The 23,805-nt window shown below is 32.6% G+C and overlaps 1 protein-coding gene and 2 non-coding genes across 3 annotated transcripts; all 3 read right to left on the reverse strand.

The window, feature by feature from the left end:
* Positions 1-4,408: 4,408 nt before the first annotated feature.
* On the reverse strand, positions 4,409-4,482 carry TRNAW-CCA (transfer RNA tryptophan (anticodon CCA)). The gene has a single exon. It is a non-coding gene; the product is annotated as a tRNA-Trp (tRNA).
* A 100-nt stretch (positions 4,483-4,582) lies between these two features.
* Positions 4,583-4,656, reverse strand: TRNAP-UGG (transfer RNA proline (anticodon UGG)). Its single transcript has one exon. It is a non-coding gene; the product is annotated as a tRNA-Pro (tRNA).
* Positions 4,657-10,487: 5,831 nt separating this feature from the next.
* On the reverse strand, positions 10,488-22,616 carry LOC144554813 (putative disease resistance RPP8-like protein 2). Its single transcript, XM_078303165.1, has 4 exons — positions 21,469-22,616; positions 20,347-21,132; positions 11,356-12,657; positions 10,488-11,239 (listed from the first exon to the last, which is right to left on the reverse strand). Exons 1-4 carry the CDS (start codon positions 22,083-22,085, stop codon positions 11,221-11,223), a joined length of 2,724 nt encoding a protein of 907 aa, XP_078159291.1. The 5' UTR covers positions 22,086-22,616; the 3' UTR covers positions 10,488-11,220.
* Positions 22,617-23,805: the final 1,189 nt, after the last annotated feature.

Genomic DNA, 23,805 nt, shown 5'->3' on the forward strand with positions numbered 1-23,805 from the left:
GAAGAAAGAAAAAGAGAGAGAGATCATCTTCTCCCTCTAAAATCCATCAAAACAAGTGAGAAATTGAAGTAAGGGATTGGAAATCGGTTGAATATCTCTCCCTAGTCCCCATCTAGCTCTCCCGTTGGTAAGTTTTCCTTCTCCTCTTCCCACAAAATCTGAGTTCATCTCCATTGCTAGGGTTTTTACTCAAATTCAAAATTGTTGTGTAAATGGTGAGTAATCCATCTCCATTGAGCTTCCATGTTGCTAATTTGGTGATTCTCTTCTCGATTTCATCTCAACCTTGATTTTCAATTTAGGGTTTTGCTCAAATCTGAAAATTGGGGAAGAATTGTGATTGTTTAGTCTAATCCAACCTAATAGAAGTGTAATCGGTAAGTCCCTTTTCTTATCTTTGAAACCTAGAATTTATTTCGATTTTTGATCAATTTAGGGTTTAAGTGATCGAGAAATTGAATTGTTATCTCTAACATCTTTTAGATGACCAACCCCCAAATTAACACGAGAATGAATTGATTAAATGAGTATAGTTGAATAGTATCGTTCGGTTATCTTTTAGAATTCTTACACGCTCAACTCTCAAATGTCTACAAGAATTAAATTAGCAAAATAATGAATGACCAAAAATGGGTATGCTTGCAAATGGTTGCATAAATGGAATTGTGTATGGGTTAGAGGAACCAGATGTAAAATTAGGTGAATTTTATGGATATTAAGTGATAAAGAAGAATAAAAATACTCGATACAAAAGTATAAAGAATTGGTTAAGGAAGGTATAAGCCATTACTAAACTCGAGTAAGCATGTCGACCGTTGAACCAGGATTAAACCAAGTGTGTATATGTTAATATAGGCGTAGGCTCGGTTGAGCACGATTTCGCAGGACCTCTCGAGACGTAATCCGGTGATTTATAGTCCAATGTACAAAAGAGGCTATACATTGCAATGCACCATAGCCCATCTATATATATATATATAGAGAGAGAGAGAGAGAGAGATAGGCTAATGTGCTTTCGGTAGCATATGGGCCGAAATACACACGGTCAAAATTTGAAATTTCAAAATCCAAAAAGTCGATCTAAACCGTTCATCTTGTTCTCCATATTAATATGTGCTTGGAGACCAAATTTTACATTTTTCTGAATTTTTTTACTATTTATTAAGCCACTTTGACATACATTATTATTTTATTGGGGATGGGACCCCTTCTTACGGGTCAATGGAATCTTTATGCTCAAGATCCTGATTCGAGTAATCATTTATTTAGCACTTCCCAAGGAGCGGGAACTGCCATTCTAACCCTTCTTGGGGGATTCCATCCACAAACACAAAGTTTATGGTTGACTGATATCGGTCATCATCATTTAGCTATTGCCTTTATTTTTCTAATTGCTGGTCATATGTATAGAACTAATTTCGGAATTGGACATAGTATCAAAGATCTTTTAGAAGCACATATTCCTCCAGGGGGTCGATTAGGACGTGGGCATGAAGGTCTTTGTGATACAATCAATAACTCCATTCATTTTCAATTAACAAAGAAATTATTGGAGTTACCTCTTTCATTTCATCGACTATTAATATGTATTCATTTCATCTACTACTAATATGCAGTAGTAATATGAAGAGTTGGTGTTAAGAAAAAACCTCTGATGAGAAGGTTGACTAGAGATTTCTAGTAAAAATACTAGCTTCTTTCAGTTCATAATAAGATGAGAATAGTTAGATTTTAATTCTAAAGATTTTTTCTTTAGTATTATGTACAGAAGGTAGGACCGTATGAAATGAAAATATCATGTACGGTTCTGGAACGGAGACCTTTTCAATAGAATGAACGACCGTAACGAATGTTGGCTCAATCCGAGGGAAATTATGCAGAAGCTTTACATAATTATTATGAAGCTACGCGACCAGAAATGGATCCTTATGACCGAAGTTATATACTCTATAACATAGGCCTTATACATACAAGCAATGGAGACCATACAAAAGCTTTGGAATATTATTTTAGAGCACTAGAACGAAATTCTTTTTTACCACAAGCTTTTAATAATATGGCTATGATCTGTCATTACGTGCGACTATCTCTACTATAGAAAATAAAAGAAATTAGCTAATATTTACTAGAAAAAAAAAGGATTTCTACATAAAAATCGTCAAAAACAACGATTTTTATCAGCTGTAGGAAATAAACAGATTTCACGAAAATCAAAATAGGTAGAAAAAAGCCCCTACTTTTTATTCTATGGATAAAAAATCAAATTAATAGAGCAAGCATCGTAAAGATCAATTAGCGAGCTATTGTGTCGATAAAGTAAAGAACTGCTTACTTATGCCATGATAGGGGACATTAAGTTAGGAATCAACTTATGTAATAGAGTTGATCCACTAAGATATTAAGCAGCGGTGTAGTTTTAGATCCCAAAGATAGTAAGTCTTTTTTCTTATTGAGAAAATTCCTTTTCAAAGATGCTATAGCGATTTCCTATATGAAAACGAGATAGTTACCTCTCAGAAAATCATAATAAATATATTTATGAGCTATATATGCTTTAAATGGGAATATGGATTAATGTAAATAGAATCTTTATCCGAAAAAAGACTAGTTTGAATAGTGGTTCAAATTGTATATTTCGAAATCATCCCATCACGAAAAATAGATTCTCAGTTTCAATATTTTCGACAATCAATAGTTATTAGTTTTCTTTGTAGTTACTGACTAACCAAAAAAAATCTTAGTAATTAGTAATCGTTCTTGAATCAAAGGAATTCTCTGTCTCTTTGGATTTGAGTCGAATTCATAACAGTTTGAATTGTGTAATCTCCAATTATGGAGATTGGTAACCGACCTAAAGCAATTTGATTATAATTCAATTCATGACGATCATAAGTAGAAAGTTCATATTCTTCAGTCATTGATAAATAGTTTGTTGGACAATACTCGACACAATTACCGCAAAATATACAAACCCCGAAATCAATACTATAATTAAGCAATTGTTTCTTTTTAATATCTCTTTCCAATCTCCGATCAACAACGGGTAGATCTATCGGGCATACACGAACACATACTTCACAAGCAATACATTTATCAAATTCAAAGTGGATTCGACCCCGGAAATGCTCTGACATGATCGATTTTTCATAAGGATATTGAATAGTGACAGGTAAACGATTTGTGTGGGATAAGGTAATTATGAAACTTTGACCAATGTACCTTGCAGCTCGTATTGTTTGTTGACCATAATTCGTGAACCCAGTTACCATAGGGAACATATTGTAAATATCAATGAGAAAATGGGAGTTTCTTTCTCTTGTTTGAGAGAGATTATGAACTTTACTCAATGGATTTTGTAAATAATCATAAATAATTTAGTAAATACAGAATTGAGAAATAAAAAATGGTAGATAATAATAAATAAAATAAAGAAAACATAGGACAGAAAGAAGATATTCTTGAATGAATTTTTATTCATGATCAATTATTAAAAGAAATGATTCAAATATAAATTCTTTTCAAATCAACTCTTTTTTTTCAAAAGTTCTTTAAAATGAAAATAGGATTTCATTATGTTTAAATTCTCATTTAAATAAAATGAAATGACATAATTTTGCATAACACAGCTTTTTTTTTTATACTATTAATTTACTCAATTGACAAAATTGACAGTTAATTTATTGGCTCGGAATCAAAAAATGAATCGAGATCATATCTAATGAATCCATTTTTTTATGATTAAATCACTCAATTCTTTTTTTTAGTATTTTATCGATAATGATAATGAATCGTGAATTTATCATCGGAATTCAAATAATGGATTCTATTATATATCTATTATATTATATAGTTCTGATTACTATCCAATTTGGAACTTAGGTAAGTATTTTATCAATATATGTAGTAAAAAGACATATTGAATTTAGCCTTTTAATGCTTACTATAACTAGTTATTTCAGTTTTTTAATGGCTGCTTTAACTATAACCTTAGTTCTATTTATTGGTGTAAGAAAGATACGACTTATTTGAAATGAATTGAATGAAAAATTCATAAAAATCTTTCTCAGGGATTTCATGTATTCTATGGCTCTTTCTGCAAAAATTGCCAATTATTTTCTTGGTCATTGAGATTCATGGATAATTCAGATTAATATTTAAAGATAGATCTTAACCTTTTTTTATCTGCTCAAACCAAAATGATTGAAGTTTTTCTTTTTGGAATTGTCTTAGGCCTAATTCCTATCACTTTAGCAGGATTATTCGTAACTGCATATTTACAATACAAACGTGGTGATCAGTTGGACATTTGATTTAATCAATTTTCTTTTTTGTTTTATTGACTTTTTTCGAAGCCGAGGTTCAATTTCAGTTTGAATTTGACTCCGTTTTGTTTTTGTATAGACGGAATCACGCTCTGTAGGATTTGAACCTACGACATCGGGTTTTGGAGACCCGCGTTCTACCGAACTGAACTAAGAGCGCTTTTTCTATTTCTATCCTAACGCATTTCTTATACATATAGTATCCGCAAATCCACGATCTTAATGAATTCTTTTTCACTTCCCATAGCAAAAGTAATAGGTAGGGATGACAGGATTTGAACCTGCGACATTTTGTACCCAAAACAAACGCGCTACCAAGCTGCGCTACACCCCTTTTCGAACTTGCTGTACAGTGTCATTTTACAAAATCCTTGTCTTATTTTCCATATATATGATCATTTTCTTCTCTATATGGATCAAAGTTTCTTGTCATTTATTACTATAATACTTACTATAATACTATAATAAATAATATACATCTGAAACGCAATCTAACCTATAAATGAAGAATTCAGATTTGAGCAGTAATGCTGGGCTTCTTTCTTTTGTTTGTTAGGTGGGACAGGAAATTCTGATCTATGGGTTCATTGTACATATCAATTTTAGATAGGAATTGAGGGTAAAAAAAAGGAAAAATCAATTCAAAAAATCTTGAACTAAAGCATCTGGGAATAAACGATTTATTTCTATTAATATACCTGCTAAAGAACCAAACCATAGAGTACTTATCAAGATTAGTATCGAATTTATGTAACGCTCTCACATTTGATTGTGCTTACTGGTATGCTATATTTGTTGTTCTAGGGGCTTACGTCCAACAAAAAGGAATACGAAGGATGAGAATTGCAATTTTTTAAGTTCGTAATTAGATATTTCAGAAAGACTAAATTGCATAATAGTAACATTTTATCAAACAAAAAAATTAGACATGTCTCACAGATTTATTCAAAGCCAATTTATACCTTTAAGTGTATGTATGTATATATATAATATAGATTTATACATTTTTTGAAATTTTTTTACTATTTTTTTAGATTTATTGAAAATCGTTGTTTTCAGACAAATTTAGACCATAAAAAAACAGCGATTTTCAATAAATCTAAAAAAATAGTAAAAAATTTTCAAAAAATGTAAAATTTGGTCTCCAAAAACATATTAATATGGACAACAAGATTAACGGTTTGGATCGGTTATTTGGGCTTTGAATCCGGTGATTTATAGTCCAATGTACAAAAGAGGCTATACATTGCAATGCACCATAGCCCATCTATATATATATATATATATAGAGAGAGAGAGAGAGAGAAATAGGATAATGTGCTTTCGGTAGCATATGGGCCGAAATACACACGGTCAAAATTTGAAATTTCAAAATCCAAAAAGTCGATCTGAACCGTTCATCTTGTTCTCCATATTAATATGTGCTTGGAGACCAAATTTTATATTTTTCTGAATTTTTTTACTATTTATTAAGCCACTTTGAAAATCATTGATCCAATGGTTTTACTGTTTTGTTAAGTCACCGTTGAATCAGCAATTTTCAAAGTGACTTAATAAATAGTAAAAAAATTCAGAAAAATGTAAAATTTGGTCTCCAAGGACATATTAATATGGAGAACAAGATGAACAGTTCAGATCGACTTTTTGAATTTTGAAATTTCAAATTTGGACCGTGTGTATTTCGGCCCATATGCTACCGAAAGCATATTAGCCTATCTCTCTCTCTCTCTCTCTCTCTCTATATATATATATATATATATGAGGAGGGTTCAAATGCACCCAAATGCACCCTATCTTTCAAATCCTTTTTCTCCGTTTTCAAAGTCCGAATAGTCAATCCGAACCGTTAGATGCGATCTATATATTAAGATGTGCTTGGAGACCAAATTTTATATTTTTTGGAATTTTTTTACAATTTATTAATCCACTTTGAAAATCGCTGATTTTACATTTTCTGGACCATTGGATCAGCGATTTTCAAAGTGGTTTAATAAATAGTAAAAACACTTCAATAAAATGCAAAATTTGGTCTCCAAACACATCTTAATATATAGATCTCATCTAATGGTTCGGATTGACTATTCGGACTTTGAAAATGGAGAAAAAAGATTTGAAAGATAGAGAGTATTTGGGTACATTTGAACCCTCCTCTCTATCTCTCTCTCTCTCTCTCTCTCTATATATATATATATAGATGGGCTATAGTGCATTGCAATGTATAGCCTTCTTTGTATATTGGACTATAAATCACGTAATTCAAAGCCCAAATAACCGATCCAAACCGTTAATCTTGTTGTCCATATTAATATGTGTTTGGAGACCAAATTTTTCATTTTTTGGAAATTTTTTACTATTATTTTAGATCTATTGAAAAATCGCTATTTTCAGACAAATCTGGACCATAAAAATACAGCAATTTTCAAAAAATCTAAAAAAATAGTAAAAAAATTCCAAAAAATGTAAAATTTGGTCTCCAAACACATGTTAATATGGACAACAAGATGAACGGTTTGGATCGGTTATTTGGACTTTGAATCACGTAGGCTACCATGCTTTGCAAATTAAAGTGGGTAATTTAATTTTCTCTAATATCTCTAGTTTCAAAGTTCAAAATATTGATCTGAACCGTTCAAGTTGATATCCATATTAATTGTACTTGGAGACCAAATTTTATATTTTTTGGAATTTGTTTACTATTTTTTTAGAATTTTTCAAAATCAGTGTTTTATAGAAAATTTTGGACCATCAAAAATAGTGATTTTGAAAAATTCTAAAAAAATAGTAAACAATTTTCAAAAAATATAAAATTTGGTCTCCATGCACAATTTAATATGGATGTCAACTTGAACGGTTCGGATCAACATTTTGAACTTTAAAGCTAGAGATATGAGTGCAAATTAAAACACTCACTTTAATTTGCAAAACACGGTAGCATATATATATATATATATATATATATATATATATATATATATAGAGAGAGAGAGAGAGAGAGATGGGCTATGGTGCATTGCAATGCATAGGCCATGGTGTGCATTGGACCATAAATGACCGATTCAAAGTCCAAATGACCGATCCAAACCGTTCATCTTGTTCTCCATATTAATATGTGCTTGGAGACCAAATTTTACATTTTTTGGAATTTTTTTACTATTTATTAAGCCACTTTGAAAATCGCTGATCCAACGGTGGCTTCTGATTTTACTGTTCCAAACAGTCACCGTTGGATCAGCGATTTTCAAAGTGGCTTAATAAATAGTAAAAAAATTCCAAAAAATGTAAAATTTGGTCTCCAAGCACATATTAATATGGAGAACAAGATGAACGGTTTGGATCGGTCATTTGGACTTTGAATCGGTCATTTATGGTCCAATGCACACCATGGCCTATGCATTGTAATGCACCATAGCCCATCTCTCTCTCTCTCTCTCTATATATATATAGAGAGAGAGAGAGATGGGCTACGGTGAGTTGCGAAGTAAAGTGACTATTTTACTTCACGCTCATATTTTATGATTTTAAAGTTCAAAATGTCGATCCGAACCGTTCATCTTGTTCTCCATATTGAAATGTGCTTGGAGACCAAATTTTACATTTTTTGGAATTTTTTTACTATTTTTTAAGCAATTTTGAAAGTCGCTGATCTGATGGTCCAGAAAATTTTACTGTTTTTTATTGTTCACAGCAAAACAGCAATTTAAAAAAAATGCTTAATAAATAGTACAAAAATTCCAAAAAATATAAAATTTGGTCTCCAAGCACATTTCAATATGGATTAAACATCTAACGATTCGGATCGGTCGTTTGGACTTTCAATATAAAAATACGGGGTGAAGTAGAAACGCATTTTACTTCGCAACTCACCGTAGCCCATCTCTCTCTCTCTATATATATATATATATAGAGTGTGACTAATATGCTTTCGGTAGCACTTCGGCCGAAGTGCTACCGGTTCAAATTTCAAAATCCAAAAAGTCGATCTGAACCGTTAGATGTGATCTCTATATTGAAATGTGCTTGGAGACCAAATTTTATATTTTTCTAATTTTTTTTACTATTTATTAAGCCACTTTGAAAACCGCTGATCCAACGGTGCCTTCTGATTTTACTGTTTTGTTAAGCCACCGTTGGATCAACAATTTTCAAAGTGGCTTAATAAATAATAAAAAAATTCAGAAAAATATAAAATTTGGTCTCCAAGCACATTTCAATATAGAGATCACATCTAACGGTTCAGATCGACTTTTTGGATTTTGAAATTTGAAATTTGAACCGGTAGCACTTCGGCCGAAGTGCTACCGAAAGCATATTAGTCAATATATATATATATAGAGGTTGGCTAAGATCAAAGTGGTAGTTCCTAAGCTTTGGTGCTACCAATTCGTTTTTCAATTTTCAAATTTCAAAATGTCGATCCGAACCGTTCAAGTTGTTCTCCATATTAAATTGTGCTTGGAGACCAAATTTTATATTTTTCTGAATTTTTTTACTATTTATTAAGCCACTTTGAAAATCGCTGATCCAACAGTTGCTTAATAAAACAGTAAAATCAGAAGCCACCGTTGGATCAACTGTTTTCAAAGTGGCTTAATAAGTAGTAAACAAATTCAGAAAAATATATAATTTGGTCTCCAAGCACAATTTAATATGGAGAACAACTTGAACGGTTCGGATTGATGTTTTGAACTTTAAAAATTGAAAAACGAATTGGTAGCACCAAAGCTCAGGAACTACCACTTTGATCTTAGCCAACCTCTATATATATATATATATATATATATATATATATATATACATAGAGTTAGGCTGGGGTGCTATGGATAGCATAGTGGCCTCTATGCTACGGCTCAATATTCGAGTTTTCAAAATCCAAACGGTCGATCCGAACCGTTCATCTTATTCTCCATATTAATATCTGCTTGGAGACCAAATTTTACATTTTTCTGAATTTTTTTATTATTTATTAAGTATTTTACAAAATTGTTGATCCAACGGTGGCTGCACAAAACAGTAAAACTGTTGGATTAGCGATTTTCAAAGTGGCTTAATAAATAGTAAAAAAATTCAGAAAATTATAAAATTTGGTCTCCAAGCAGATATTAATATGGAGAATAAGATGAACGGTTCGGATCGACCGTTTGGATTTTGAAAACTCGAATATTGAGCCGTAGCATAGAGGCCACTATGGTATCCATAGCACCCCAGCCTAACTCTATATACATATATACATATATATGAGGAGGGATCCACTTACACCATTTTTTGGTGACACCGAATTATATCCTATATTTTCAAAGTCCAAACAGTCGATTCAAACCGTTCCACATGATAAATATTTTAAAATATGCTTGCTGATCAAATTTTACATTTTTATTTTATTTTTTTACTATTTATCAAGATGGGTACAAAAATTAAATGGTCTCAAGCAATGGATTTTTCAAGCCATCAAAGCAAAAGCAATGAAATTAAAGATGAAACTTATGGGCAGGGGCAGATCCATGACGGTCTGAGGTAGGCAAATGCCTGCCCCTGAATTTGAATTATTTTTTAGACGCATACTAATTGTTTTAGTGTGCCCACCGCTGGCCCAATGTTTTTAGAAACGCGCTCACAGTATTAAATTCATTAGCTGAACGGTTCAGCCTTGAAAACACGGATCGAGCTATATTTGAAAAGGAGGCTACTCAGCTGCTCTCATATAACCACTCAGAAACACTTGTTCGTTATATGTACATCATGCGGGACTAATTCCGACCTTGCTTCAGAAACAAACTGGACATTCCTCTGTACATCACTTGTGTATTGGATCTTATTGGGCCAATGTTTGGCATTATTATAGGGCTTTTAGGAACTTAAGCTTTGAGGCTGTTCATTGACAGGGATAGACCAGGGAATTAGTGCCTTATTTTTCGTTTTCATTTTTCAATATTTTTCCTTTACAATTTAAGTGCTCCCGGCTTCATAATTCTCCATCTCATGCACAGCAGCAGAGAAATACTAAGGGTTTAGCCTTTTATTTAGTACCCGATTAGTTAATGGGTTTGAATCCGATTAGTGTCCTATCCTGACAGAAATCCTAAATCCGCCCTTGCTTATGGGTGTCCACATATATAGCTCAAAGCAAAAGCAATGGAATTATATATTAAAGATAAAACATATTGGTGTCCACATAGCACAAAGCAAAAGAAGTGCCATTTCATTGTCTGGCCATTATGCTCCACCTCTTTTGAATAATAAAGCTTCAAATTTACAAAAGAAATATGAAAATAAAAAACAAACGGTACAACAGAAAGAAAGGAATAATTAATTACTCTTTGATTCTAGCAAAATATACTCTTTTAACTAACGAACATTATTTGTATAAATTATAACAATTAACCTGGGCTACTTCAATATATAATTTCATAATAATCAAACTTATAACTCTGGAAATCTTACGGAATTAATGATCAAATATTATCATAACATTACTGTATTTAAAAATCTAACCAAGAAAACTATCTTTGTAGATATACAGTAACAAATGGCTAGTCGCACAAAATGAATTTTCATATCATCAAAAAGAAAACAAAAATGAAACATATGCAGTGTCCACATTGAATTCTTATTTAATATTACAACCAAAAATATACTCACAATGATAAAAGAAATCATTCATCATGTTACATAAATAAAATAAATAACAACAACCCATGCAAAATAAAAGAGTACAATTAAAATTAAATAAAAATGAAAAGTACCGACTATACAAAATTAAACATAACAACAAGAAAATAGGAAAATTTGAACAACCTCGGAACAACAAACTGAAAAGGGGAACATACAATCATTGAGACTCAAAATCTAACCGTTCGTCTTTACTTGCATTCTTTCGTGTAGTCTCCTTTTATTGTTTTGCTTACCAAAACCACCAATCCCTGCAATAATTACGAGTAGAACAATTAATTACAATGAAAATAATAGCAAAGTATATATGAGCAACAATCAAGTCAAGAAATGTTTATTACAACCAAAGAAGAGCATGAGGTCTCACCTAACTAGACGCACAAATGGGATATGCTTAATTTTGTGTAGATCTTTATCTCCTTGCATAGATACGCGTACCTCAAGTGAGGGATTATTTACTACTAACTCTTGAAGAGTCAACACCTTTTGTAGTTCGGGAAGTGCAGTCAGCACACCACATGCATCAATTCTGAGGTGACGAAGGACGGGCATAGCTCCCTCTTCTATGTCCCAATGACATAGATTTGGCAGCCAATAGAGCTGCAGTTTTTCGAGGCTAGGAAACCCTCCGGTTGAACAAATCAGCTTAGTTCCCACATATGAGTCATGGCCTAAATGAAGGATTCTAAGGCTCAGCAGCTTCTCCAATATGGGCATTGGATCTTCCTCAAGTCTAGACCATATGAGCGTCAATTTGGTAAGGTTTGGTGGGAACATTTGAACACCTGGAACACATATATCTCTTATCCACTCTCCATCGAGATATAGATTTTGTATCTTCCCATGACAAGGTAAGTCCGATGTACCACCAAATGGTAGCAACCCAATAGTTACCTGTCGAATACCAAAGTAGACCAACTGTTCAGTCCTTCTCAGCACAGCCTTCAAGTTTTGCCACATTTGTAGAGTCCATGCATTATCTATACTCCCTTGAAAGCAAATCACTAATGTACGTAAGTTGATACAACATGCTAATTCCCCTATTCCTGTCTCTATACGCACATACTTGAGTGTTTGTACATTTGTATGTTGATCCCATTTTAAACGGAAATCGAAATCCCAGTTACCATATACATGTTTTAGGGTTGGAATTAGGACATCCAAAACAATAGAGCCTTTCTTAGGATTTGACCCCTTTAAATCAATGGTTTCTAGATTATAGAAGGAAAACTTCTTAAATAAATCGTTTGGAATCTGGCAGTCTCTTAAACCCAAATACCTCAAATGTACCACGCTCTTCGGCCACTGTCTCTGGGTGAATTCGGTCATATCTACACTCTGCAAGGTTAACACTCTAAGTAGACTAAAGCCACTATAATTTAATTTGCTAAAGCCACAATCCTCTAATGAAGATTGACCAAAACCAAAACAGAGTAAAGAACGAGTGTTTTTCGAATAAACACCATCATGTGTGAGAGTGGAAAATTGCAGTGCCACACGGCGCGGTTTTATAGCAGGCAGCTGGTTAACATCTTCACCTTCTTTTGAGAATACGGTGAAGAAGTTCTCCTCTTTGGCTTTGGTGATAGCCAAATCCCGTAGAAGATCGTGCATATTGCAATATTTACAGTAGCCGTTCCATGATTTTTTAGTAACTTGAATCAAGCACCTACAACAATATTTTTCATACGAATTGACATCAAAGAAGTAGGGAAATATTTGTTTATAAATAAGTTGGTATTTCTTTAAGTCAAATTAAAATGAGAAATGATGAACGCTTGGCTATATCTTTCGTCCAAAGAAAGTTTTTATAAATGATGAATGCTCAGATATATATAAAATTAGGTATTCCTTACGGAGGTCCCACTAGGATTACCGATATGCGTTGACAGAAATATAAAATATATTTAGGAAACTGCAAATGATGAAATTATTATTATAAAAATTCTTACTCAGCTAATATATAAGTTACATATAAATTTGGTTTGAGTTAGATATATTATGTTACATTATATATTTTTCTATATGGATAAAATTAAAAATATTGGTATTTTTTGACGCTGAAGCAATTAATTAAGAAGACGAGGGATTAGGGGTGCAAACGGATCGAATATTATTCGATCGTATCCGAATCCGTATCCGAAAATTTGATATGGATATCCGATATCCGAATATCTGTGCCGATAGGATACGAATATGGTTTTAAATTTTAATTATCCGTATCTGAATAATAGATATATACTATTAGGAGGGATCCAATTACACCTTTTCTTGGTGACACCAGATTACACCCTACATTTTTAAAGTCCAAACAGTCGATTCAAACCGTTCAACATGATCAATATATTAAAATATGCTTGCAGATCAAATTTTACATTTTTTGAATTTCTTTAACTATTTATTAAGATGGGTACAAAAATTTAATAGTCTGGATATAACGATTTTGTTAAATACTTAATAAATAGTAAAAAAATTCGAAAAAATGTAAAATTTGATCTACAAGCACATTTTAATATATCCACTATGTTGAACGGTTTGGATCAATTATTTGAACTTTGTAAATGGAGAGTGTAATTTGGTGTCACCAAAAAATGTGTAATTGAATCCCTCCTCATATACTTTATATTTTAATATATTTTATGAAAAAAATTATGTTATTTATTATTATAAAAAGCGGATATCCGTATCCGTATCCGATTAATATTCGATTCATATCCGTATCTGAAAAATAAAAACGGATACATATATGGTTTTACCACTATCCAATCCATTTGCACCCCTAGGAGGGGTCCAATTACATCCTTTATTGGTGACAACGGATTATCACTTTATATTTTAAAGTCCAAACAGTCGATCCAAACCGTTCAACATGATGGATATGTTAAAATATGCTTGCAGATCAAATTTTACATTTTTTTTATTTTTTTACTTTATTAAGATGGGTACAAAAATTCAATGGTCTGAAAATATATAGCAATTTTGTTAAATACATAATAAATAGTAAAACAAATCCAAAAAATATAAAATTTGATCTGCAAGCACATTTTAATATATCTATTATGTTGAACAGTTTGGATTGCCTATTTGAACTTTGAAAACTTTGAAAATCGGAAGTATAATTCGGTGTCACCAAAAAATGTGTAATTGGATCCCACCTCAATTAAGAATATGGTTGTCATATTTTATTTTGGTCTAAAAACTACATCTAATACTCATGGTATTAATTTGTTATTTAGATAGTAGTATGAAAATATTTATCAGTAACGCACTCTTAACTGCTAACTAATATACCAACAAAAAGATGTTTTTTCTATTAACGACGGGAGTATCCGCGAGGGTATACATACAGTATCCCTCGTGGATACTGTCTCATTGTTGTACTCTTAACTGCTAATTGAGGTTATTGGTATACCATAGCACACGTGTGCTGAGGGTTTCAGATATCTACAGCAATATTCTGAACCATTCAAATTTTTATGCACGAATCTCAAAGCACGATATTCTGAACAGGCATTGAAAAATATTTGATCTGGCTTTATATTAACTGAAAGATTGAGGTATTAAAGCCTACGGGCATCTACTTCAAAAAAAAAAAGTTTGAGGTATGTCAGATGATACAGACTACGTTGATGTGAAAGAAATTTCTAACATTAACTGTTTTGACCTTCTTTAATCAAAAAAAGAAGGAAGCAATAGTAAGGAGACATGGCAACACAATCTCGCACATGCAATGCATCTCATCTTCAAAAAAATTGTGACGCAATTCTTACCTTCAAGTTACTATTTACCGAACAAATTTTTAGTTTCCCAACTTGTAACGTCATGTAATTTTAGGTACATACGATCTATTAAAAGTTTAATTGAAATATATATATATATAAATTATGTAACGCCACGTAATTGAAAACAACTACAATTAATTAATATTTGAATTTTGCGGACAAAATTCTTTTTAAGAGGTGAATGATGTAACGTCAAGTGAATTAAGAAATAAAATTAAGTATGACTCAATTTAAAATTCAGTTTGCTAATAAATGTAACACGAAGTAGTGGAAGTACTATATCAATGTACGATGAAAATAATTTAGATACCTAATTCTTTCCTTATTTAAATAGCTTAATATAATAAAAAATGGAAATAGGCACTTCGAATAGAATGGATATATTATGATTCATATTTGTATAAATTAACACATATAGTCAGCAGTGAGATATCTATATTAGGATTAATATATATGTGAATATTTATATTAACGGAACAATTTAGTAGTGACTCTTCATAGATGATCTGTATTTATATTACAGGGTAACCGTCTCAATTATCTGATTCTTCACATGATATAACCACCATCTACCGTCTCTCTCTCTTCGCTTTCTTCACAGAAGGCTAATAAGAAAACTATTTATATTACTATGTGCTCTATCTTTCTCTCTCTCCGCCATCTCCACAGAAGTTAATAGAAAAGAGTTCTACATTTTTTTAATTCCTCTTTCCATCAGAACTCTCATGAGAGACCCAAGACGTTCAAATAAAGGTATTTCAATCTTTTATTAAATAATTAGTGTTTAGTAAGTAGAGTCAATACTTTCGTATATTTATTGATGTGATAAAACTTCTTGAAAACTATATTTTTTTCTGAAAATTAGGTATTTGATAAGATTCCTTAGATTTATTAATCTGATAAAATTTCTAAATCATAATCTGTAATGGTGTCGATTGTCAGAAATTATGGAATTTTATAAATTATTTGGTTAAACGATAATCGAAACGTTTCTTAATGTTTCTTCGATTTGTATTTTGTCTGTTTTCATTCTTTTGGATTCGGCAAGTGAATAAAAAAAGGATGTTTTTCATACTAGCTACCTATATACATACACACACATATATGTCTTCGTTCATATAGTTTAGATACTGAGTTGTTTTAATTATTAACCGATTAATACTAGTAGTATTGAGTAACTAAGATCAGTTTGAATTTTCATCTGGGAATTTCATAAATATAACTTCAGTTTTCAATTAGTTTGAGTAATTTCAATTAGTTTATTAAAATAGTAAATTTTCACTGAAGACACTTAGAGTTTTCTGACCGAGGATCCTAAAATTATTTTACTGTAAAAAATATAATAAGTCTAATTATTTTCATTAATCAATGATTTAATTCTATTTTCCTTGAAAAATAATTTGCAAATATAATTACCTTATTTTAGAGTAATGATTATAAGTCTGAATCTTATTGATGATATTCAGATTTTAAATTTAATTAACAAATATTATTTTATCAACAAACTTTGTTTAATTAGAATCATGCATAAATATTAATTTAGAAAACCCTGTTTCGTAGTCTATCCGAGTGTCGAAGTAAGGAGAAATACAAAGACAACATTGAAGTTCCCCACAACAACAGATACGGGTTTCCTGGACATTGTCAAATTGTTACTTGCCATTTTGCTTGCATTTATTTATTTATGAAATTATGCATATTAAATCGAACAATCCTTTGGCTTTGTTTAGAATAGTAGGAAGGATTGGATTGTTCATTTGATCAAGAGACTTATAGGATGTGTTGCGTTGAGTGTGACGCTAGTGTGATTAATGAAACGAATATGGAAGTAACGGATAAGTTAAAGAAAAGGGGCCAATATGCGTTGAACGCGTGTTGGAATGTATACATTGGGTCTAGTGTCCGACTGGACCTCTCGTTAACGTGGCGTTGGTTGGACTTCCCGTCACGGGTCAATATCTTGCGGTGGTTCGAGTCCCCCTTGAGTGAGACAATTGAACTAGTGGTGGTTCGAGTCCCCCTAGTGAGATGCCAATATCTGGGGTGGTTCGAGTCCCCTTGGTGAGGCAAAGAAAATCTAGCAGTGGTTCGAGTCCCCGTCTAGTGGCACAGCCAAGATCTGATGGGGTTTGAGTCCCCCTAGTGAGGCAGTTAAAAACATGAAAGATAACTAAAGAAGTGTATTAGTGCTTGTGTGTGTGTGTGTATTTTATATATGCATTAGTAAGATTGCATGTGAGGATATAATTTTAATATCATGTTTGTGTTAATAAGTAAATTTGACAAATTTCGGGACTGGAACTAAATCCCGTACTGAGAGACTGTTCGATCTCTCACCCGTTCCACTTTTATGTGGGTTCCAGGAAATGATGAGGCCAACATGGAGCACAAATAGGAGGGATGCGGATCCGGAGGTCAACGAGTAGATGGCTCAAGTTTCTTTTTATTTTCTTTTTAATTAAACTTTAGTTCTCTCTTTAAAGTGGATACATTGATTAACATGACAATTATCAGTTTGTTTGCCATGTTAGTCTTGATCTCATGTTGAATGTGTGTTATGTACTCAATTAATTGTGATGTTAGAAGACTTATTTGACTTTCAAATATTGCATGAGTATTTATTATTGATAATGTATGTGATGTGCACACGCTTTACGTGTAAATACGTGACGGGTTGTCTCGGGGTGTGACACAACTAGATAAAGTTCTTAGATTATTAGTCTGTTAGAACATTTCATCTTTTAACAAAATATTAACAACATAACAGTTCTGGATTAAAGTTAGCAGGGCTAACTCCTGTGCAAATTATCATGTGGTTATTTATTTTTTTTATTTTTCTTTTAAAGCAAGTTGCCATTTATTTGAATGAGACGATAAAAAAAAATAATAATAACCAGTGTGTTGAGAAAAAAAATCCAAATCGTTTCTAAAATACTTGGCCTACTTGCAAATTTTTTTTTAATTTAATTCTCTTTTACTGATTTGTTTATAAAGTGTACAGGTATAACTTGCAATAACTTTAGCAAAGTTTGAGGCTTTTGTCAGTAAAGATGTTTAAAGATGTTTAAGTAAAGCGTTGTTCAAAGCTTGGATTTGGCACCTATTTCCACTTTTTTTGTTAGCAGTAAAATAGTAAAAAACAAAAAAAAAACAAAAAAAAAATAAAATAAAATAGTCATTACCAGTTTATTAAGTAGACTGTCAAAAAAAACTTATGAGAAAACCCAATAATTACAACACCTAGACAAGCAAAAAGACAATACATAGAAGCCAACCCATCCGTTAGAAAGGATTTTTTTCATTTATAGAAAATATTATAAAATAAAAGAGAAAGATCAAGAGTTCCTCAACTTTTTTTTGCATAGAAGGACGAAATTTTACCGATCAAAATTTTAGATTGATAAAAATTTCACGATCCAAAGATTTTCATTTTTAGATCATTGGTTTGAGTTACAAACGAGAAGAGTGAATAGAATTTTTATTTTTAGAAATAATTATTAAATAATATAGAAAAATAGATGGAATACCTTAGAATTTAGATGTACTAGAAGAATCGGAACCAATGATTCAGATCCAAAGTTTGGACCGAGATTAACGGACCGGAATTTTTACTCAGCTTTATTATCCAAACATATTTCTCTTTGCTTCAAAATTTCTCCATATCAGATTGTGTTTGGAGACCAAATTTTACATTTTTTTTGAAAAAATTTCACCATGTTTTTAGAAATTTCAAAACCGGGTTTTAACATGGTAAAAAATATTTTTAAAAATAATAAAAAGTATTCAAAAACACTATTTTGAAAAATTTCATAAAAAATAATTAAATAATTTCAAAAAATGTAAATTTTGGTTTCGAAGCACATTCTAATATGGAGAACATGTTGAGTACTTCAAATTGATTATTTGGACATTAAAAATGCAAAAATAACATATAAACATATGCCCTCATATGCTTATATAAGTAAAGTAGTCAATCTCTCTATCAGCTTCACTCTTTTAAAATAAAATTTTGTCGGTTATGGATTTGTAGATCTACTATTATGTCTTGTTTAATTGGATGAAGGGCAAAGGAAAAGTGGTAAGACGAGAGAAAATTTCATAAAAAGTTTTTATTTGATTGAAAATTTAATAGACAAAGACTTTATTCTTTTGACTTACTGTAATCTTCTAAAGTTTTTATTTTTTTTACCCTTCAATTTTTCTTTTTTTTGAGGAAATACTCTTCAAATTATAGTGTAACGAAAGAAGACAAGATCAATCAAATAAGAGAATAAAATACAAATTATATCCTTGACCTCCCTTTTTCTTCACCTCCGGGTGGGTGTTGTCATTGTCAATTTTATTACTTAATTTTGTAAGCCAATTAATTTATGTTAGTATGTGCTCAGATCTCTTCCTCGTCACTCATTGAATTTCAATTGAATTGTAGTTTCCAGTTAAATTATGAACATTATTGTAATTTAAAAAAAAATCCCATTAAAAATATTCTTTTGTAAAATATGTTGGTCTATAAGAATATTTTTTAACAAAATATTTTTCAAAAAAATTAGAAAATTTTGCCTATCTATGAATAGTCTACACAGTCTGAATTGATTTATTCACAACAGTCCATAACCCGCTAATCATACCAATAAAATCCAGGTACGTACGTCTCAGCGTAAGCTTATTGTTTTTAGCCTTTGAATTCACCAATTATTACCATTTGGTGATTCCCACACACATTCGGAAACTGCATTTGTATATTATATATACGTACTCTTACTAAGGACAAATAAATAACATTTGTACTTGCAATTTGCAAGAGAAAAAAATAAAACTAAAAATGGTTTAGTATCGAATTATTTTCTTGTTCAACACAGTCGTCTATTCTGCACACTAATAATTGTATAATATCTAGCTAAATGTTAATAATATCTAACTATGTATTAAGAGATACCAACTAATCGCTTAGCACCAACATATATAACAGAAAGAATATCTTACAAATTAAGTATTTCTATGAGGTACAATCCTTGACCTGTATGCATTAAAACATACTAAATTTCATGCAAATATTCTTATATGAGGAGGGATCAAGTTACAACAATTTTTGAGTTACAACAACCATTTTCTACATTTTCAAAGTCTAAATCGTCAATCCAAAATGTTAGATGTGATCTCTACAATAAAATTTGCTTGGAGATCAAATTTTACATTTTTTGAAATTTTTTTTACTATTTATTAAGATTGGTACAACAACTAGTCAAATTCAGATCATTGAATTTTGTACCTATCTTAATAAATAGTAAAAAAATCCAAAAAATGTAAAATTTGATAAGCACATTTTATTGTGGAGATCACATCTAACGGTTTGGATCGACGATTTGAATTTTGAAAATGTAAAGGCTGGTTGTTGTAACTTGTTGTAACTTGATCCCTCCTCTTCTTATATATATAAAATAAAATTTGTTTGGTATTATCCTCAACCATGTGTGTACAAGACAGTGATTTAATTTAGTGGAGTCGTTAGAAAGGAATAATGTTGGATGAGATCTACTGATAAGTAGCTTAAAAAATTGAACTGAAAAAGAATGTACCTTTGCACTAGCTCTTCAAGGCATTTGTCCGCTCGATCCTCTGTTGTTCTAGCACCATCTTTCGGTACGAACCCTTCAGCCATCCACATGCTTTTAACGTGCTTTCCCGAAATCTTATAATCTTCTGGAAAAGAAGCAAAATAAAGAAAACATGGTTTGAATTCATAAGGCAAGTCTTCATAACTCATGGCTAGGACCTGCGAGCACTTCTTCCCATCTTCATCGTGCCAATCCATGGTCTCCTCAGTTGTATTCCAAGCAGTGTAGTTGCGCTCTTTCCTTGAGAGGATACCACCTAGCACAACTAATGCCAAAGGTAGCCCACCACATTTTTTTGTTAATTTTTCGGCAACTTTTAAGAGATCACGAGGGTAATTCTCAGGTTGTATATGATGTTGGAAAGCCTTTCTGAAAAGGAGAGCTATACTCTCATCATCATTTAGGTAACGGAGTTTATATGGTTGTGTATTGCAATCTGCCGCAAGAGCAACATCAACTGATCTGCTAGTAATTATCACGCGGCTGGCATTGTTTCGATCGGGTAATCCTTTTTTCAATTGCTCCCAATCACTATCCCTCCACACATCATCAAGGATAATTAGGTACTTCTTGGAGGTCAAGGATTTCTGAAGCTCAGCCTGTAAATTCTCATCAGTTACGGGTGGATTTTGTTTTTCCATTGTGGGTTCGATTGAGTAAAGAATTTTTCTGAAGATATCATTTATATTGAACTTTTGAGAAATGGACACCCATATGCGACAGCCGAAATGTCGTTCCAATTCCGCACTGTGATTAGAAAAATGAATGGTTAGGTATAAGTTTTTGTGGAACGAAAATGCTGGATTTTGTTCACCATTAAAAAAATACGTGGCAGGTTGCTCTTGGTATAACGGTTACATGCAAGGTAAATGATTGCTATTAGGAATGAAGATTTGAAGTATTTCATCACTTCTTGAGAAAGGAAAAATAAAAACTAGACGAAGGATTAAATTTGGACAGTTGACTTCCTAAACAACTAGTTGGTTTCGGATTTAGCAATTTTCTTGTTATAGATTGTTCCACACAAAAATTACTTTCTTTACACCCAAAAAAAAAAAAAAATTTAGAAGAGAGAATGTGAACCTTTCGAATACATTTAGGGCCAAGGTTGTCTTCCCAAGACCGCCAGGACCCACAATTGAGAGCACCATCCGCCTTGAAATGTTTGTATCGAGCAGCAGGTTGATAATGTTGCGCTTGTCATCCTCAAGGCCCACAACTTCTGAATCATCAACATCAGTAGGTTTTGTTGGCCTAAAAGGTACCGGACCAATTTGTTCATTATCAGCGCCCAGAATCGTAATTCCCAAGTTGATTCGAAGCTGATAAATATTTTTGAGAGCCTCTGTGATTTCTTCGAGGTCGCCACTCAGCTTCAGCTTCAGCTTGTTAATTTTTAACCACATACAAATTTTACGGTACCAGGGAGGACTTTTTGGATGGTTTTCTTGAATCTCAACCAGGAAGGTGTCAATCACATCTTCTATTCTGTGGGCAATGTCTCTGACTTGGTTAACCCACTCTTTTACCGATTCATTTTTGTTACTCTTTGAATCGGCATCTCTTAGATAAGCTTGGATCAAGAGAAGCTCCTTCTGCATCTGCTCGATCTGGCCACTCACAGCTTGAAGTTCCTGAGCTTTCTTCAGCAAGGCATCAGCAAGCTTTCGCAACACATAGCCCACAGCTGACTCTGCCATGTATTTCCGATTGCGGGGAGTGTCTCTCTCTCTCTCTCTCTCTGTTTTTTTCTTTTTCTTTTTTTCTTTTCTTTTTCTTTTTTTTTTTTTTTTTTTTGGCGTGTGTTTGTCTGTGTGTGGCGGGGGTGGGTGGGGGGTGATTAAAAGTGAATTAGCTCTGTGCTGGGGGATGCTTGGTAGAGTTGACTGAGATGGTTATATATAGAGAGCTTTGTTGAAGTTTAAATTAGACAAAAAGGAAAAGATAAAGGATAAGCTAGTGAACTGGCTCCGGGGCATTGTAGTTACCTTAGAAGGAAAAATCGGCCGAGTAGGATCGGAATCGGCCGCCGGCGCTCCGATTTTGGACCGAGTTTCTCGGTTTGTGATTTCTTTAGCAAAAAACCGGTTAAAACTGGTCGAGTCAAGCAATTCTTCGCTGATTCTTGATGTATGGGACCGATCCTTGACGTTTGCGATCGATTCTTAACGTTTCGAGCGATTTTTTAGAAGGACTGAAGGAGTAGAGAAGAATGACGGAGTTGATTTGGGGGTAATTTGATTTTAGTCAAACGAACGGAGTAGAGAAGAAAGGAGGAAGGTTTGTCAATGAACCGGGTTCATGCCATTTAATGCAACCACATCCACTGCAGAGGGGGCCCTTAATAAAATTTTTACCGATATTATTCAATCTCATTAAATTTTATACTATGCAGGACCCACAACCACAGAAATGGCGTGGGTTGAGCACTTTCCGAATTTTTTATTAATAAAAATAAAATAAAATAAATATTTAAAAAGAGCATTACTTTAATTTTTTTTTGCGAAAACTAAGTAGATCGGGTCCTGTTAACCCGTCCCACCGAACGGGACTACACAACCCGTCCCGGTTAATCATCATTAAACCTTAACCAACATCACGGAAAAAAAAAAATTCTGGACGGGTTTAAGCATCCCATCCCACTCTGTAAAAAAAAAAGAAAAAAAATTTTGGACGGGTCCTCTTAACCCGTCCCACTCCGTAAAAAAAAAAAAAATCAGTTGGTTACCCAAATTCCGCATTTAATTCTATCCCTTCATTTGTGTGAATTCTTCTAACATAGCACAGAAAAATCACCCTCCTAAAGAGGGTAGACTTCCTCGGAAATATTGAAAACAAAGGACTTTTTGAAACTTCATACAAATTTTGCCACTTTTGCAAACTTCCTAGCATAAAGAGTACCTGCTTCTCAGCCTCCAACATCGCGTGGTAGTTCTTGACAGCCTTTTGTAAAGCTCGGTAGGTGTGATTTCTATTCCAAAATGATGCAAACTTGTACCTGACTTTCCCTGAAAAGCAAGCATGAAGGAATGAGAAACCTTGGCCTTAGTGCAAGATAAGGGATTGGAATGAGAAGCCAGGCCTTTGAACATGGTATAAAATTCCTCTGCCCCTCAAGACTCCAAAAGTTCATAAACTCTTTTGCAAATAACATCCGACATCTATGAAGTATAAGCAAACAACAGAACACTTTTCACATATGCAAGACCCAACATCTTGCAATATATGCATCAACCGGCGTCATTAGGTTAGTGCAAAGGAAGAGGTAAGCCTTTTTTTTTTTACGGAGCGGGACGGGTTGAGAGGACCCGTCCGTAATTTTTTTTTTTTTTTTTTACGGAGGGGGATGGGACCATTAAACCCGTCTAGGATTTTTTTTTTTTTTCCGTGATGCTGGTTAAGGATTAACGACGATTAACC

The sequence above is a fragment of the Carex rostrata genome, chromosome 5, assembly GCF_964058835.1.
Source record: "Carex rostrata chromosome 5, lpCarRost1.2, whole genome shotgun sequence".
In the NCBI taxonomy this organism is placed as follows: domain Eukaryota; kingdom Viridiplantae; phylum Streptophyta; class Magnoliopsida; order Poales; family Cyperaceae; genus Carex; species Carex rostrata.